Genomic DNA, 20054 nt, shown 5'->3' with positions numbered 1-20054 from the left:
AGAGCAAAATGTCTGGTGTTCTTGAGAATCTTGAAATTCATTTTCAGAAATCTCTAGGTCATGAAAATCCTACTTGGCACAGGCATAATTTGTCTTGTCTTTGTACTTTAAGGCATCAGATACTTTGTACCATTTTCTCCTGCTAACATAATTTTAACTGAAAAATGTTAAATATTTTATTATATTTAACCTTACAATATGATATCTCTGATTATGATCTACTTCATCAAATGTCCTTCAAAAAGTGAAATTCCAAGGTCTTTTTCTAATAACAATTTGCCAGGAGATTCATTTTGTAGAAAGACATAGAAATTTATTTAAAAATAGGGGGATTTTTGTAGTCTTATAGGCAATAAAGACCCATACATTTTTTAATAGGCACAGTATTAAGAATGTAAATCAACCAGTTTTAAATTTATAGTTTCTCTATAAGTTCCTTAATATTTTTCACATGGAAGGGAAAAATCTGCCTGTAGTCTGTCACAGTGGGTTTTCTTGAGGAACAGAACTGTTCAGACAGAGTTTGAACCCAAGAACTGTGCAGAGAGGAGGTCACTAAGAATTTGACCACTAGAAGCACCCCCTGTCTTGACTCAGTTGGGTGGGGGTGGGGAGAGAGAAATTCTTTGCATGATGGCCATGCTAAAGCTGTCTTAGATTTGGATAGACTAGTGAGATTAGCAAAAGAAAGGATTAGGGTCTCCATCTTATGATTTAACATAAACCAGAATTATATGATCTCTCACTGTCTCTTTTTCTCTCTCCACATATACACGCACACACACAAATCTATATACACCCATCTGTATCTACATCTGTAGCTATATAGATTTAGCTACAGGTATCTACATCCATATATCTCTATCTCTACATTGTTCTTAAGAGCCTAACTCACATCAAAGGTTTCTTTGTTCCATCATTGCAAAGTTTTGTATTCAGTTGCATGTTGTCCAGACATGAGGACTTTCCCTTTCTCTCCATACAATGTAACTTCTATGTGTAGACATAGGATAAAATTATACCTGAGCCTGAGTATGCTACTTACCTACCTGGACAGAATTCATGTCACTTAAATGGATACATTTCCTCCTTATTACAGCTGGGAAATCATTACTAATTTGTGGCACACGGATATAAATTATTATCATTCTTGATATTAATGCCATTATAATGTCTAGTTCTATAATAAGTCTGTTTTAATTTGGCACTAAGTAACTTCCACTTCTTGAAAATTGTAATCACGAATAATATTAAGACATTTATTTTATTGTGTTTCCAAATTTAATACAATTTAGTACTTAAAATGTTTACATCTGAAAGAAAAGTAAGGCCATGTAAAATGATTTCTAAGGAATAATATATTTCCAAATCTTCACCATGAAATGTTTATTAGGGAAGTCAGAATTAAGTGAAATTGTGTTCACTGGGAACAAACACAATTTGGTAAAGAGGACTTGTGTTCTTCTAGATTAAATCTATGCAAAATTTGGCAAATAATGTATTTTTTGTGATTCTTTAAGGAATTTCAGTAACTTCACTCAGTGTTAATTAACCATCTGTGAGTTTCATTTTTAAAAGTTGCTAAGACTAAAGTTTCTAAAAGTTATCCAAGCTGCTCTTACAGTCTGTTCTCATAGCACAGAATGCTTTCTGAAAATCTATAAAATAATATTTTATATGACTTTAATGATATTTGTTAAAAACTTAACTTTTATTGATATTTTTAACCCCTAATAATGGACAATATACAGAATACATCTGTAAAGAAGAATGACGGAATTACTAGAAAGCAGAAGGGATAGATTTTCTAATCCATTCTTGGTCTGTAATCACACATCACTGTCTAAATCAGGATCTGAAGTTTACATTCTTATTCTATTTTTAACCAATTCTTAATGTATTTCCCACACCTATGATCTATGAAAAATGTAACAAAAAACCATTGCAGATCCCATGTAACAACAGCACTCTTATGGGCTGAAAGTTTGTATTCTCCAAAATTCACATGTCAAAGCACTAACTATAATGTGATGGTGTTTGGAGATAAGACTTTGGCAAAGTAATTAGGTTAAGGTCAAGTCATGAGGCGTGGGGCCTTGCAAAGGAGAGGTTACTTTCACTCTTCTCTTCCCTAACACAAGGAAGAAGCTATGAGAGCACATAGCTGCCCAGTATCTAAGAGAAGAGGCCTCAGAATGAAACCTACTTTGCTGGCACCTAGATCTTAGACCTCCAGCCTCCAGAAATAAATAAGAAATAACTTTTTTGTTTAAGCAACTCAGTCTAGGGCATTTTTGTTACAGCTGCTCAAGCTGACTAAGGCAAGTTCCAATTTATGCTTCAGTTGGTTTTGTTTGTTTGCAATAGAAACAGCCTGACCAACTTAAGCAAGATAAAGGGATATATTGGAAGGATACCAGGGAGCTCTCAAAACTAAACAAAAGAACAATCAGAACATGTGAAGAATTTGAAGCAGAGTTGCTTTGAATATTGAAGTAAGGCCACCATCTTTGTAGGCATTTCCAAAAGATGCCTCAGCTTCTATTGCCTTCAGTCCAACTAGCTTACATTTTCATATGTCTGCTTAATAGGCAGATTCCCATCAGGGAGAAATTAATTGACATGCCTGAGAGTTGGTAAGATTTATTATTCTAGTATATCTATTTTAAATTTATCATAATAGTTTCATTTTTAAAAATTTGTTTGTTCAAGACATATATTCAGTTAGCCTTATATATTATTCTTGTATCTAACAAACTTGTTATACTATTTATAATGACAATTTTTTCCTCTTCCAATACTTTTATGTATATATATTTTTTCTTTATCATGTCTTATTTTCTCTTTAGGATCACTAGTAAACAGTTATTTAAAAAAAAGCTGGAAGGTGAAGTCAAGTGGGCTTTAGAAAGCATTACTATGAACAAAGCTAGTGGAGGTGATGGAATTCCAGCTTAGCTATTTCAAATCCTAAAAGATGATGCTGTGAAAATGCTGCACTCAATATGCCAGCAAATTTGGAAAATACAGCAATGGCCATAGTACTGGAAAAGGTCAGTTTTCATTCCAATCCCAAAGAAGGGCAATGCCAAAGAATGTTCAGACTACCACACAACTGCACTCATTTCACATGCTAGCAACATAATGCTCAAAATTCTTCAAGCTAGTCTTCAGAAGTACATGAACTGAGAATTTCCAGATGTATAAGCTAGGTTTGAAAAAGGCAGAGGAACTAGAGATCTAATTGCCAACATTCGTTGGATCCTAGAGAAAGCAAGGGAATTTCAGAAAAACATCTACTGCTTCCTTGACTATGCTAAACCCTTTGTGTGGATCACAACAAACTGTGGAAAATTCTTAGAGATGGGAATACCAGATCACCTTACCTCTCTCCTGAGTAATTTGTACCCAGGTTAGAACCGGACAGAACCGGACAGGGAACCATGGACTGGTTTGAAATTGGGAAAGGAGTATGACATATTGTCATGTGTATGTATATTGTCACCCTGCTTATTTAACTTATACAGAGTACATCATATGAAATGCTGGGCTGGATGAAGCACAAGCTAGAATCAAGATTGCCTGAAGAAATACCAATAATCTCAGATATGCAGATGATACCACTCTAGTGGCAGAAAGTGAATAGGAACTAAAGAGCTTCTTGATGAGGGTTAAAGAGGAGAGTGGAAAAGCTGACTTAAAACTCAACATTCAAAAAACTAAGATTATGGCATCCGGTTCCATCACTTCATGGCAAAAAGAAGGGGGGAAAGTGAAAATAGCGATAAATTTTCTTTTCTTGGGCTCCAAAATCACTATGGATGGTGACTGCAGCCATGAAATTAAAAGATGCTTGCTCCTTGGAAGGAAAACTATAACAAACCTAGACAGCATATTCAAAAGCAGAGACATCACTTGCCAACAAATGTCCATATAGTCAAAGCTATAGTTTTTCCAGTAGTCATGTACAGACGTGAGAGATGGACCATAAAGAAGGCTGAGCACTGAAGAATTGATGCGTTCCAAATGTGGTGCTGGAGAAGACTCTTGAGAGTCCTTTGGACTGCAAGAAGTTCAAAGCAGTGAATCTTAAATGAAATCAACTCTGATTACTCATTGGAATCACTGATGCTGAAGCTGAAGCTCCAGTACTTTGACTACCTGATGCAAAGAGCTGACTCACTGAAACAGACCCTGATGCTGGGAAAGACTGAATTCAAAAGGAGAAGGGGTGACAGTGGATAAGATGACTAGATAGCATCACTGACTCAATAGACATGAGTTTGAGCAAGCTCCAGGAGATAGTCAAAGACAGGAAAGCCTGGTGTGCTATACAGTCCATGGGGTTGCAAAGAATAGGACACACTTTAGCAACTGACCACCACCAACAATGCCTTATTTTCTCACTGGGATCACTAATAAACATTTACAGGAAAAAAAAAAAAAGCTAGGGCAAGACAGTTTCCTGTTCTTGATCTCTTATGCTGGCATTTTTTCATTGGCTCCAAATTATATATTGACTGCAGATATTATGCTAATTTCCTCAGGTGATTTCTTAGTAACAGCTTTAGGCAAATATTACAAAACTCTAAGGAAGCTGTCTTGAAAGTGGCTAGAACCAGGCCTACATAAATAAATGTTTTTAAATTTAGAAAAATAAAAACCTCTTTATTATTGCTTCCACATTCTAGAGAAGAAAATGTGTTCTTTATTTCTCAGAATGTTTGATGACATGTATCTTTGAATTTTTGAGTGGATCCTGAAGTATCATAATCATTCATTTATGCTTTTATTTATTTGCATACTTAACTGATTCATAGTTATAGAGTTCTTTAATTCAAGATATGGCATGTAACCAGTTTTACTGAAATTTCACAAAGTGGGTGCTTGTAGAAAGTGGTGCTTTTTCACTTCTAATTATTTAAAGAGCAAGTTCTGGAATTTGGTGATTACTTATTTTAGAGATTGAACCCTTGTGTTGGTTTTCTAGACACACCAGCAGTGAAACTCCAAGCATTTTGCAAGTTGATACAAAAAAAGATAAAGCAGAATAACATTAGGACTCAGAAAGCAAGACTTCCCTGGTAGTCCAGTGGCTCCCAGTGCAGGGGCCCGAGTTCAATCCCTAGTCAGGGAAATAGAAGCCACGTGATACAACCAAGAGTCTGCATGCCGCATGTAAAAGATCTCTCGTGCCACAACTAAAACCTGTTGCAGCCAGAGAAGAGACTCACAAAGCTTTCATTGTTCACAGTGAAATATATACTTGAAATCTTATTGTTTAAAAGACTTTTTGGAAAACAAACTCAAAGTCCTTTTATGGATTTTCCCTGGTGTTTATTTTTAAGAATAAAGTTTAAGACTACTTACTGTGAAAGACATTGCCATGAATATAGTAGTTGGTTTGCCTAAGGTACATGCCCTTAAATGAAAAATACAAGGCAGTTATTATTTAAAGGATTCATGAATCTCCAGTTCTCAGTGTGACAAATGTGAAAAATGACTGACAGTCAAGAAGATGAAAAGGGAAAAGCAAATTCTTAGATGATTTTTTCAAAACGCCTCTAAATGCGGAAAAAATAGGCAAAGATGATATGGGTATAATATGTTACATGCCAAGAAAGCACCATTAAAATATGCTACTTTATCACATGTATTTGCTAGTTTGCTTACAGTTAAACATGCTTTGTCTTATTTATAACATCATTATGCTAAAATTTGGCTGATTCTAGTTAAAATACATACACTGGGAAATATTTTCAGTGTTTATTAGATTTATAGAGATTTCTGCTGTGCTATTTATAGGAAAATATTTCAACGTTGTTCTAAGCCACTGCTGTTGGAGAGAACTTCATGGGATGATGGAAATGTACTCTATGTTGGCCAATACAGTTGTCACAGGCCACATGTGGCTTTTGAGCACTTGGAACATGGCTAGTATAACAAAAGGCACACATTTGCATTTACTTTTGGCTAATTTAAATTTCATATTAAATATCCACATGTGGCTAATATAATATACACATTATTTCCATGTTTGTGATTTTAAAACACATAAAATAAGAATGGATGGCAGATGATTAGTACTTTTCAGTTTGTTATTAATGTTGCTATTGTTATTAATATGCTTAAAGTATATTTTGGGAAAGAGCAGGTTGGTCTCATGAATCCAATTAACAATAAGATGTTGTCTTAAATATGTGTGCATTCAAAGTCCTAAGACTCTATTAGCACTACTCATTGGTATCTTCTGACATCTACCAGCTTAAAAAAAATACTTTCAACAGATTCTCTGTCCTGTGTGAAATTTTAGATGATTTAAAGCTGAGTTACATAATTTGTGGGCTCTCTATACTTCCTGTTGTCTCTCTGTTGTTTGTTTGTTTGCTTTCTTTGCTTCTTTTAAAAATGACAATGATGCAAATTTGGACATATATCAGAAAGTTTTCAGAGGAAGAAGTATGCAAATAAAAATAACATCTTTATTTCTAAAGCTTGCATTAGATTATGAAAACAACAAACATTTCTACCTCTTCTACTTACTGGATAAGAAAAATCAGTTTCATTCTTTTAGCTCCACAGAACTGCATATGTATTTGTTCTTGCTGCTGCTGCTAAGTCGCTTTAGTTGTGTCTGACTCTGCGACCCCATAGACGGCAGCCCACCAGGCTCCCCCATCCCTGGGATTCTCCAGGCAAGAATGCTGGAGTGGGTTGCCATTTCCTTCTCCAATGCATGAAAGTGAAAAGTGAAAGTGAAGTCGCTCAGTCGTGTCCAACTCTTCGTGACCCCATGGACTGTAGCTCACCAGGTTCCTCCGTCCATGGGATTTTCCAGGCAAGAATACTTGAGTGGGTTGCCATTTCCTTCTCCATGTATTTGTTAGGACCTCACAAATATTTGACTTACACATTTTTAAAGTGTGTTTAACTTGCTCCTGAAGAAAGTTTTAAACACTTTTAAGAATATCTTAATTTCTAGTCTCTGTAGATTTTCTAGTCTCTCTCATTAGTCTCAATCAGAAGCTACATATGTTAGGAGTCTCTTTGATACTCCAAAGAAACAAGCCAATTTATTTATTTATTTATTTATTTATTTTATTAGTTGGAAGCTAATTACTTTACAATATTGTAGTGGGTTTTGTCATACATTGACATGAATAGTCATGGATTTACATGTGTTCCCCATCCCGATCCCCCCTCCCACCTCCCTCTCCGCCCGATCCCTCTGGGTCTTCCCAGTGCACCAGGTCCGAGCACTTGTCTCAAGCATCCAACCTGGGCTGGTGATCTGTTCTACCCTAGATAATATACAGGAACAAGCCAATTTAAATTGGACAGTCATTTTTATTATCTCTTTTGCACTCTCCCTATATTTTTCATGTAGTAGCTTTGAGACCTTCACTAAAACTATACCTGAATTTTAATTCACTGCTTCTTTAGGAAGTTAGATAAAAAAAAATACTGAATATATCTGGATATTTTTAAGCTAAAATAAATGCAACTTCCAAAAATGCATATGTCCCACAATATCATGAACCAGACAGTAAACAACAACAATTCAACATTAAGAATGGCAACTGATCCTCTCCTGTATGATTTTTTTTCTAAGATCAGAAATTTTGGTGTTAAATTGGAGAGCAGCACTTAGAAAAAGATATTCATAGAGAGCAAAACTAGAATGCAGTTTATGGGGTTCAAAAAATTAATTTCAAAAAAATTTGAGATTAACTTTATTGTAAGTTTAATGAAAAGTAATATTTCCACTGTGTACTCTCACAAAGGGCACTATGTTGGTAGTGAAATCTACATGGGGCTCAGAAATGTCCCAAACATAGCCTGAGAATTGAAACTTGTGAACGAGAATCCTAGCTGAAGCCGTAGAGCTGTCACAAGAACTACTGAACCACATACTGCAATTACTGAAGCCCATGAGCCTAGAACCTGTGCTCGGCAACAAGAGAAGCCACTGCAATGAGAGGCTATTGTAGTACACCTAGAGAGCAGCCCCGGCCTACCGCAACTAGAGAAAGACTGCATGCGGCAACGAAGACCTAGCACAGCCAAAAATAAATAAATTTAAAATAAAATGTTTAAAGAATAACAAAGCAGAGATGCCCTAGTTCCCAATTTCCTGATTTGTTGGATAAAAATCGCCACATTATTTAAGCCATTTCAGTAGGCAAGTTTTCAGTTACTTACAGCCCAAAATGTCATTAAAAAAAAAACCCAATATTTTATAGATGATACTCCATTTAAGTTATTATAACATATTGGCTATATTTCCTTGTGCTGTGCATCCTTGTTGCTTATTTATGTCATGGATAGTAGTTTGTATCTCTTAATCCTCCACCCCTTCTTACCCCTCCCTTCTTCGCTCTCCCTTGCTGGAAACCACTAGTTTGTTCTTTCTACCTGTGAGGGTTTTTTGTTTTTGCTGTTGTGAGGGATTTTTTTTGGTTGCTGTTGCTGTTATATTCATTGGTTTGTCTTATTTTTTAGATTTCACATATAAGTGATAACATAGAATATTTGTCTGACTTATTTCACTAAGCATAATACCCTCCGTCCACATTGTTGCAAATGTAGAACCTCATTTTTTGGGGGCTAAGTAATATATATATATACACACACACACACACATATATATATATATATACACACATATACACACATATTCACACCTCATATCTTCTTTATCCACTCATCTGTTGATGGACACTTAGGTTGCTTCCATATCTTAGCTATTATAAATAATGCTGCTATGAATGCTGGGGTACCTATGAAACACTAAGTTTCAAATTAGTGTTTTCATTTTCTTTGGACCCAGGAGTGGGCTCACTGGACCATATGGTAGTTCCATTTTTAGTTTTTTGAGGAACCCCCATACTGTTTTCCATAGTGACTGTACCAATTTACATTCCTACCAACAGTGTATTAGGGTTCTTTTTCTACACATCCTTTGTAGACTTTTTGATGATAGCCATTTTGATGGATATGATGTGATGTCTCATTGGGGTTTCCATTTGCATTTCTCTGACAATTACTGATATCGAGCATCTCTTCATGTTCCTGTTGGCCATCTGTATTCTTCTTCGGAAGGATGTCTATTCAGGTCTTTTGCCTGCTTTTTAAATCAGGTTGTTTCTGTTTTCGATATTGAGTTGTATGAGCTGTTTATATTTTTTGATATTAACCCCTTTATTGGTTATGCCATTTGCAAATATTTTTTTACCATTCAGTAGATTGTCTTCTCATTCTGTCAGTGGTTTCCTTTGTTGTGCAAAAGTTTTTAAGTTTAATTAGGTTCCATTTGTTTATTTTTGCTTTTGTTTCTTTTGCTTTATGAGACAGATCCAAAAAATATTGCTATGATTTACATATGCTTGCCTACATAAAACTACAAGGAGTTTTATGGTTTCAGGTCTTACATTTAGTTCTTCAATCCATTTTGAGTTTATTTTTTTATATGGTGTGAGAAGATGTTCTAATTCGATTCTTTTCTAAGCAGTTGTTCAGTTTTCCCAGAAGCACTTACAGAAGAGACTGTCTGTTCCTCATTGTATATTTGTGCTTCCTTTGTTGCAGATTAATTGACCATAGTGTGTGGGCTTATTTCTGGATTCTCTATTCTTTTCAGAAAAACAAAGCTTCTTAACATATATTTTAGCATTATTTTTATATCTATGTAAAGATAGATGTTAAATGATGATTTGAATGAAGGCAAGTTCAGGATGATAATTTATCACATTTTTTTGTCCCCCAAATGCAGAAATACCTTTTATTCACGGTTATGTTGATAAGGATTACTATATTTGTCCACCCACTCCTGCTGGTTTGTAGTCAGCTCAACTTTATTTCTAAGCTCAATGGAATATAAATAAGCATCTTAAAACTTCTCTATATTCAGGGTCTGAAACAATTTGATTCATCCTTTAAAAAATAACTATAATAAAGCCAAAAGAAAACAAGAAACTTAAGTGGGACATTTTATTAAAATATTCAGATATATAATGAAGATAAAGTTCTTATTCAGATTCCATGAAAACATTCAATATATTCTATAAGAAAATTTATTTGTAAATGTAATAATTAGAGTGGTATTCCAAATCCCTTCTAGTTTTACTATTGAATAAGATGAATTTCTATCAGATTTCACAGACTGGATACAAGATCATATTTGACCTTTTTGTCTTCTTTTCCCATGCCATGCAGCATGTGGGATTTTAATTCCCCGACCAGGGATCAAACCTGTGCCCTCTGCAGAGGAAGAGCAGACTATTAGCCACTGGACCACCAGGGAAGTCCCAATCTTGATGATCTTGATGGCACTATTTGAGATGATTAGATATAGTCTCCAGTCTTCCTGATATTGTGTCATATAACGGATTTGAGAAGGAGTATATAGAACCCTAAAGAAAAACACATTGAAAGGTTATGATTTTAGACTTTAAAATAAGAGACCTTTCCAGATCATGCAGAATGCAGTGAGTTTTTTTTTTTTTTTTTCTGCAGTGAGTTTTTAATGAATTTTCACTGGAGTAATAACTAGTGCATCTCCAACTCCTACTTCAACACCTCCAGTCCATACTGCCTGAATCATTGACACGGGCCTCTTCTTGGTGTGTGCCCAGCATCCTCTCTGAGCAAAGAAGCCACTGCCTCATCCTCACCTCTGGTGAAATGGGGGAATGCAGTGGCCAGGATCTTGACTGCTTCTTTCTATGGCACTGTTTTTCCATCTGTTGCTTTGATTATAGTTAGGTTAAATAAAACTAAATAAAAATATTTACAAAAAACAACAGCCAACAGCTTTCGTCTGGGAGAATTATATTTTGCAGTATATATTAGAAAATCTAAAACATGTAAAGTTGTATAGGACAACCAACATGATTTCCTCAACAAATAAATTGCAAGGGGAAAATAGAAAATGAAATCTAGAGATTAAAAGAGACTAGAGACATGTCTAATAATTTGAATGCACATAAATTATATGGATCCTGATTTTAAAAATATAGCAACAACAACAAAGTACAACCCCTTCAGACACACTTAATTATGAGACAAATGGGATAGGTTGAACACTGGTGGAATCTGTGATTGTGTCACAGAATTACTGTTAAATGTTTGCAAGTGATACTGTGGTTATATGTTTTTTTAAATATATTTATCCTAGTATACCTGAAGTCTTTACAGGTAAAATTAAATGATACTGGAATTTGCTTAAAAACACTCTGGTTGACACAAAGAGTGAATTGTAATGTAAGCTATGGACTCTGGGTAATAATAACATGTCAATGTAAGTTTATCAGTTGTAAGAAATGTATGGAGATGTTGATAATGGCAAAGGCTATGCATGTGTGGGGACACAGGATATATGGAAAATCTGTGTACCTTCTGTCCTGAACCTGAAACTTCTTGAAGAAAATGAAGTCTATTTTAAAAAACATCACCACCATTCTGGTGGGTGGAGGAAGTGGGTGGCAGCAGCGGTGAAACAAGAATGACCATGGGTTGGTCATTGTAGATGCTGGCTGATGGGTACGTGGTTTTCAATATACCATCTTCTAAATTTGTATATTGGAATATGAGAACTTTCTCTAAGAATGCTCAGAAGAGTATTTTCTGAGAAGTCTATTTCTCTGTTATGTCAGGAAACGTGACACTTAGTTTAATTAACACAAAGTTATTTGTTTCTGAAACAACAGAAATCAAAACAGCAACAAAAGTTGAGAGCTATGACAGGATTTCTTCTCTAGCCATTCTTAATGTAAAGAAATAACATGAAAGAGGAATGATTAATATAAAAATGTCAAATTTAAAACATTTTATTTCCTGACATCCTTTGTAACTTTCAGATTCTAAAAGTTAAACTAAGCTAAAGACTAAAATGGTTAAATTTTCTTTTCTTTAGTACAAGTGAAAATAGGTTTATGTTACACCTTCCTACTTTGTCAAGAAGATACAATACTTTCGTTTCTTATTTATTTATTAATATTATCCACTAAGTAGAACTATGTTTTCATTTTTACTCTGACTTAATTGACTTGAAATCAAGTTAATTCTGTATTCTTACGTATATCTTACTTATTTTCATTTCTAACATAATCACATATAAAGTGTATGTTATGTCATTAATGAAGATGTAATGCCCTTAACTTCTCCCTTCCTCTTCTAAGTTATCAGGTAAAGTGCAAGTCGCTCAGTCGTGTCCGACTCTGCAACACCATGGACTAGAGAGCCCATGGAATTCTCCAGGCCAGAATACTGGAGTGGGTAGCCTTTCCCTTCTCCAGGGGATCTTCCCAACCCAGGGATTGAACCCAGGTTTCCCATATTGCAGGCTAGATTCTTTACCAGCTGAGCCACAAGGGAAGCCCAAGTTATCAGGTAACAGAAATAAAAAAAGTCAAGCGTTTTATTAGACTTTGACCACATAACTCAAATATGCTAGAAACCACCTAATCTGAAACCTCTGCTACTTATTTTAGTAACAGTAGTAACTGTTTATAACTGATTTTCATTAAAAATAAAAACTGGTTTTCTAACATATGCTCACTTTGACAAGAGAATTAATTTGATACAATATTTCTAAAATCAGATGTAAGGAAGCTTTCACACAGAAGTGATGTGTGATGGCCAATCCTGTTTTATACCCAAATGGATGCTCATATTACATACTTAAGAAAGGGATGAGAGAGATTTTACGTGACATTTTCTCTCCGGCCTATTTCATATTGCACTCATAAGGAGTTGCTGTTAAAAAGGCCAAGAAAGATGTAACACACTTCAGTTTCTCCTTTCTCTGTCTAAATAATCAGGTAATAGACCTCACAGCCCACACCTGAATGGAAAGAGAGCACAGAATGCTATTCTCCCTTTTGTGTTTGGGAATAAAATATGAAGAACAGTCCATGAAGAGTTACTGTGAGGAGATGACTAATACTCTGTCAGTTAAACTGATAGTTTCCAGATTTGTTGCCTCTCTCTCGGTGTGAACAATGACCACAAAGCCATTCAACAGGGAAGTGATTCTATAAGCAGATTGAAACCGTCCTGAAATGGAGAATTCTCACTGCATATTTAGAGAGAATTACAATCCTTCCCATCTCATCTCTCTGGTGGAGAAATAAGTCTACTAAAACATATCTCTTAACCATGATATGGGAACATGTCCAGACAACACTATGTGTGTGTGTGTGTGCCTGTGTCTTCCCTTCTAAGACCAGACAGTTTATCATTACCACTTACCTCTGTTTTCTCCAGGTTGCTCCAGTTCCCATAAATTGGATTAACAAATGCACGGTTAATACTTCTTTTAGTTTTCCTTAAAGCAAACAAGGCCACAAAAAGGAAAGTAAGTATTGAAATTCACCACAGGACATTTTCAGGTGGTTTTCTGATAGAAATCTTTGGGAGACACATTGTCTAGCCAGTGTACTTATTTTTATGAAGGCATTTCCATAAGTAAAGACTACTTTGTAGGACACCATGACCACCACATCTTTGAAGGCAAACATAATGTGATGTCTGAGAAGTTAGATCCAAATACACCCAAGCATGTAAAAAAGTTGTTCTTAATTTCTTAAATATTACTAAAATAATACAAAGGATACAACATTAGAAAGAATGATGTAATGTAAAGTTGAACTGGTTATAAGGAAAGACCACTGTGAAGTCCCATAGATTCAAAAGTGCCAAGCCCACCACAATCTGAGGACTATTTCCCATGACAATGTCTGTCATAATGATCTGTACATAGTATGTGAGTCAGAGTATTTAACATTTTAAACAGCAAATTTAAATAGGAACATTTTGAAGAGAACTTCATGTTAGTATTTCCTTTCAGGAGTCATAAAGAGGTATGTCCTTGGTAATCTCACATATTGGTCTACATCTACATAATTGACTCAGATTAACTGAGCTCCTAAACGATCATTCCATTTTATATTTTGGTTACTTAAGAGCCAATAGACTTAATAGAAGACAACCAGCCCTGGCATAGTTTGTGACAACAGATGAAGAAAAAAATGCTCATCACAGTAACAAAATAAATATAACCAGATAACTAAATATACGCTATAAGGAAAATTGCACATATGCACACATTCATATACATATACACACAGTGGAGAATGGAAGGCCAATTCCAGGATGATTGCCAGTGTCTTGGGAAGGCAGCCAGGAAGAAAAATTATATGTGCTATGTTTAGTTGCTCAGCTGTGTCTGACTCTTTGCGACCCCATGGACTGTAGCCTGCTATGCTCCTCTGTCCATGGGAATCCTCAGGCAAGAATGCTGGAGTGGGTTGCCCTGCTATCCTCCAGGGGGTCTTCCCAACCCAGGGGCTGAACCCAGTCCTTGCAGGTAGATTCTTTACTGTCTGGGCCACCAGGGAAGCCCCAAAAGGCATGAAAATATTTGCTTAATCAGAGTATAATGACAATTGATACTTGTCAATAATGTACCTTTCAATTCTGAAAGAAAAGGGAACAAAGAGTAAGTCTTGCTGATTCCCTCTTTGAAAAGATGTTGTCAGAGGTATGACCTCTTATTTCATCTACCAAACCACATGACTCTCTTCTGAAAAGTAACAGGATTAATGAACCCAATAGCATAATCTGGGTAACTGTGTCTGGCTGGCAATACATCCTTCCTGTGGATTCAGTGTCTTCTAAGATTCCTGACCTCTACTGTTTCTATGCAATTGACTTCAATGTTCAGTAGCTTAACCAGATCACCTTTGAGTTATAGATGAAGAGGGTTGTAGCAGCCATTTTTGTGAGTTATTTTGTGGGAAAAAAACAGATATACTTTAAAATGATGAAGGAACAATTACTTAACCACTAATTGAAAATGTACAATTGCTATAATTATTAATGAAAATTGAATAAGTGGTATTTGATTCTTTGCCTTTTCTCTCTCCAAGACCAGTCAAGGTTGAGTTTTCAGAGCAGTAAGCTCAATAAGTGGCATAGTTAGGGCATGATGGGGCTGCTCTTAAAACTGAGACTGGGTAGGAAGTGAAGCGGTGTTTTGAAATGTGTCAAATGTGAAAGCAGAAGCTGGTACAGGAGAGACTGAGGATTAAAACAAGATGGAAGTTAGGAGCTAGGTAAAGATGGGACAGTCACAAACACCAACAACTGAGGAAAATTATTCTTGGCTGAAATCAGGCATGAAATCAGAAAGCAGGAGGAAACCCAAACCATAAGACCAGACAGGGCAGATGGTCCAAAGACTGGGCAGGCAACCAGGAACTGCAGAGACAGGCTTTGCTGGCAGTGGGATAGGAGTGAGGCACAAGCCACACAAAAGATTTTGATACGAGATGATTATTTTTGGCTTTGAACTGCTAAGACTCCAGATGACCTAAACCACTATTGGCAAGCAGAAGTCAAGTAAATTAATCAATTTTCCAACCCTATTACATAGCTTCAGCTATAGAAGCTACTTTTCTTCTGAAAGGATTTTAAGTCATAAATAATTTTCTATTAGAATGAAGTGACCAAGAGAACAGCATTGAAACATGTATATTATCTAGGGTGAAACAGATCACCAGCCCAGGCTGGATGCATGAGACAAGTGCTCGGGCCTGGTGCACTGGGAAGACCCAGAGGGATCGGGTGGAGAGGGAGGTGGGAGGGGGCACCGGGACGGGGAATACATGTAAATCCGTGGCTAATTCATTTCAATGTATGACAAAAACCACTGCAATGTTTTAAAGTAATTAGCCTCCAACTAATAAAAATAAATGGAAAAAATAAAATAAAAATAAAATGAAGTGACCAGCCTTTGGGGTGGGTGACTATATAGAAAGAAGAGGGATGCATAAGTGTAAGGATATGAAGCTATAATAAAAGAAGAAAGGGTCACAGTATGAATAGTGGGAGGTGAGCAAATTATGTTTACTTCAAATTATGTGTATTAGCAATCTCAAACTTTTAATTTTCCCCAGGTCAAGGGCTGTTTCCCAATATGGAAAATCTGAGAATTGCTGGGCTTAACTTTTAATGTCTTTCCTATTTAAGAAGGAAAATCATACCCACTATCCATAGATACCTCAATTAAGTACATTTTGAGTGTCAACTCCATAGAATTACTATTTCAAGTTCCATGATATAATTTTCCACCTTCATAAGTTATATGTTTGATATTCAAACATAAACAATTTTACTTAAAATGACAAATCCTGCTACAAGGGACATAAAATGTTTGATTATGAAGTTTTCTGCAAGTCCTAACACTGTATGCTACAATATTAAGTCTGAATGAGGCTAAAAAATGCTGTGTTTAACTTACTGTATCTGTCATTATTAGGCAGATGGCTCTTTAAGAGCTGAGGTTTCGAAGAAAGGAATCTCCTCTGGGAATCAGAAAGGTATTGATTTAGAAGTTTAGGGTAGATAAAAGGAAGCCCTGAACTACATGCATTCTCCTCCCCTGACTTAACAGGCATTCACATAAATTACTATTAAGCTCTGGCTACACCCAATGTGTGCAGGCACTGTATAAGGTGGTGTTCTGAGGGGGCTAAACAGAGATATGTTAGTGAGAACTAGGATAAGTCTGATACAAGTTTCTAATTTAAATATAGTGAGCACATGGATACCGCCATAGGAATTGACTTCACGGCTTATTAACTAACAAAATTGTTTCAGTGTTGATTAAAAACATTAAAGTAGTTATAATAGATATCTGAAATTATTTTAGATGAACAATGAAGAAAAACAAAAAATAAATTCCTCTATGTTGCATCCAGTAAACATGACTTTCAGGTAAATGCTTATTTTATACCTTTTAACCACCTTGTTAAATTACAATTGACACACCCTACAAGTCACCCATTTAAAGAATATAATTCAGAGTTTTCTAGGAATATTAATTGTATTTATTAATTTTAAAATGTGGTAAATATATATATAACACAAACTTTGCCATTTTAGCCATTTTTTAAGAGTGTACAACAATTCAGTGGCATTCACTGCATTCACAGTGTTACGTACTATTTCATTTTCTTAGTGAAATGAACATCGTTGATGAAATCCAATTTATCTATATTTTTTTTCTTTTGTTTCTTGTACTTTTGGTATCCTATCTAAGACGGCATTGCCAAATCTCAGATCATGAAGATTTACTCCTATGATTTCCCCTAAATATTTGATGGTTTTAGATCTTATACTGAAGTCTGATCCATTTTGAGTTAATTTTTATGCATGGTATGAGGTAGGAGTTCAAATTCATTCCTTTGCATGCAGAAATCCAGTTGCCCTGGCACCATCTATTGAAAAGACTATTCTTTCTCTATTGAATGGACTTGTCAAAACTCAACTGGTCATAGATGTATGGGTTTATACTTGGATTCTTAATTCTAATCCATTGGTCCCCACTTATATCCACATGCCAATACCACACGGTTTCATTTCCTGTGGCTTTGTGGTAAGCCTTGAAATCAGGAAGTGAGTTCTCCAAGTCCATCCTTTATCAAGATTGTTTTAGCTCTTTGGTGCCCTTGTAATTCCATACTAATTTGAGGATAAATTTTATATTTCTGCAAAAAAAAAAAAAACCAAAAGCTGCTGGAGTTTTAATGGGTACTGTATTGAATCTGTAGATTGTTTTGTGTAGTACTGACATCTTGACAATAATAAACCTTTCAGTGAATAAACTCAAAATGTCTTTCTACTTACTTAGGTTTTCTTTAATTTCTTTCAGTAATGCTTTGAAGTTTTAAGTGTAGAAATCTTTCACCTCCCTGGTTAAAAATATTCCCAGGTATTTTACTTTCTTATATGCTATTGTCAATGTGATTATTTCCTTGATTTCTTTTTCTGATTGTTCACTGATGGTATTTAAGAGCATACCTGATTTTTGTGTGTTAATCTTGTATATCAAAACTTTGCTGAGTCTGTTAATTCTAGTAGCTTTCTTATGGATTTTTTTGAGTTTTCTATCTATACATGTTCATGCCATTTATAGTATAGTTTTCTTTCTTCCTTTCCAATTTGGATGGCTTCTGTCTCTTTTTCTTACATAATTGCTCTGGTTAAGGTTTCTTATTGATAACACATTTATCTCTAACTTGCTGCTGCTGCTAAGTTGCTTCAGTGGTGTCTGACTCTGTGCCACCCCATAGATGGCAGCCCACCAAGCTCCACCGTCCCTGGGATTCTCCAGGCAAGAACACTGGAGTGGGTTGCCATTTCCTCCTCCAATGCATGAAAGTGAAAAGTGAAAGTGAAGTCGCTCAGTCGTGTCTGACTCTTCGGGACCCCGTGGACTGCAGCCTACCAGGCCCCTCCGTCCATGGGATATTCCAGGCAAGAGTATTGGAGTGGGTAGCTGTTCCCTTCTCCAGGGGCTCGTCCCAACTCAGGGATCGAACCAAGGTTTCCCGCATTGCAGATGGATTCTTTACCAGCTGATCCACCAGGGAGAGAAGAGTATAATAGAACAGGAATGGTCCCTCTATCCATTTCATCACACAGGAAATGAAAAAGTCATACGATTGGTGAAAAATTAATTCGGTAGAAATAACTCACTTTCCAACATTTGAAAAATAAAGGTCTGTGTTTCTTACATCTCATACGTATATCTGGAAAATGAGAGGTATGAAATATCCATGTATAAATATCAGGAGTTGATGTGAGATTTCAGGCTATGAAGTATATGATTTGTTGCTACTGGGGAAAATGTTTTCTAACAGTAAAAGTACATGTGACATATTTTTTAATAAAGGATCCATCTAAATTATGAAATGCAATCATTTCACTGGTGAAAATGGAATTCATTTATTCTGGGAGTCATGCCTATTATATTAAATTTTGCTTACCCTGATTAATGGTGAACCTGAGGTGTCCCTAAGAAGTAAATCTCAAATCCTACTCTACTCATTTCCACCTCTGACATTTTAAACTCTTCAATTTGGTTTTTCTAAATATTTTCAGTTCTAAGAATTTCTATGAAGTCTTCCTGAATGTGTTTAATCTTTTAGGTAAAGGGAAAATATATTTTAAAGTCCTAATAAAAATGAAATATTTTTGGTCCCTACTTTTACTCATATCTATTAAACATATTTCTTTTGGTCAAGAAGAGATCTTTTTAGAAATGTTTGTTTCCTAGTTAGGGTACTATTAAATTTTATTCTCTATCTCATTAAAAAATTAATGAGTAATGCTCTTTTTTGCTTCCTGATTTTAAAACCTATGAAAATGAGGTTTGCTTATTTTGATTTTTTTGGTTTGTTCATCTTTAAGTTGTAGTAATAGGGAGAGATTGTGCACTGTATTTCCTGTGCAACCATGGGTGCCACATGATTTACATATATCATCTTTCTTTTCTGAAAACCCTAGATAAGTTTTATTTTACACCTGGTCTCTGATCGTTTCCAATCCAAATTTTAGCCTGTTTGAATAAACTGTTTTTAAGGAAAGGTATCACAAATTTTAAAATTCAGATACTGCTTTGTCCTTTTTGTAATGAAAACAAATTTAGAGCAACTTGCAAAGATAAGCACAACAGAAGAATATAAGACAAATGAGAAGTAGATCAGAAGTGGAGAAAGGGATTCTGAGAATTGGAAAATAGAGTTGACCCAGAGGGAATGCTCTGGGGACGGTCCATGAAATGGGTATGGTCCAATGTATGTAATTAATTCATACAGGATACAACTTTGACTTCAAGATTCCCCAATGCAAATTTAAGCAAGACAAAAGAATCAGTTACCATACATCACACTTTCAAAACAAAACAAACCAAAGCCAGTTGCTTAGAAGCATATCTCCAACTTAGGAGAGAAGACATTTATGGTCTGTATCCTGTCACTCTCACGACTAACAAAGTAACAAGGCCCCACAACATTATTTTAGGAAGACCAGCAATGTGCTTCATTAAGTTGTTTCACCTAAAATCCTTAAAAAAAGGATCACACTGAGATTATGCCCAAGTGTGCTTTGGTAAAAACTATCTAGGAGAGGTGGTGGCCAGAGAGGAGGGATTTAATGGAAACCTTGAAACACAACAGTGCCTTAGAGAATTTGATCTGGGGGGCATT

The 20054-nt window shown here is 35.6% G+C and overlaps 1 protein-coding gene across 1 annotated transcript in view; it reads right to left on the bottom strand.

Moving 5' to 3' along the window:
* Window positions 1-9993: 9993 nt before the first annotated feature.
* Window positions 9994-20054, bottom strand: part of MALRD1 (MAM and LDL receptor class A domain containing 1) — a 518391-nt gene continuing 508330 nt past the window's right edge. The window contains exons 40-41 of the mRNA XM_020872693.2: window positions 13252-13327; window positions 9994-10412 (exon numbers count right to left, since the gene is read on the bottom strand). Coding sequence (XP_020728352.2) covers window positions 10332-10412; window positions 13252-13327 — 157 coding nt within the window. The 3' untranslated portion in view covers window positions 9994-10331. The remainder of the gene's footprint in view (window positions 10413-13251; window positions 13328-20054) is intronic.

The sequence above is a fragment of the Odocoileus virginianus genome, chromosome 9, assembly GCF_023699985.2.
Source record: "Odocoileus virginianus isolate 20LAN1187 ecotype Illinois chromosome 9, Ovbor_1.2, whole genome shotgun sequence".
In the NCBI taxonomy this organism is placed as follows: Eukaryota; Metazoa; Chordata; class Mammalia; order Artiodactyla; family Cervidae; genus Odocoileus; species Odocoileus virginianus.
The sequence above is the reverse complement of the archived record's forward strand: the minus strand, read 5'-3'. Positions and strand labels throughout refer to the sequence as shown.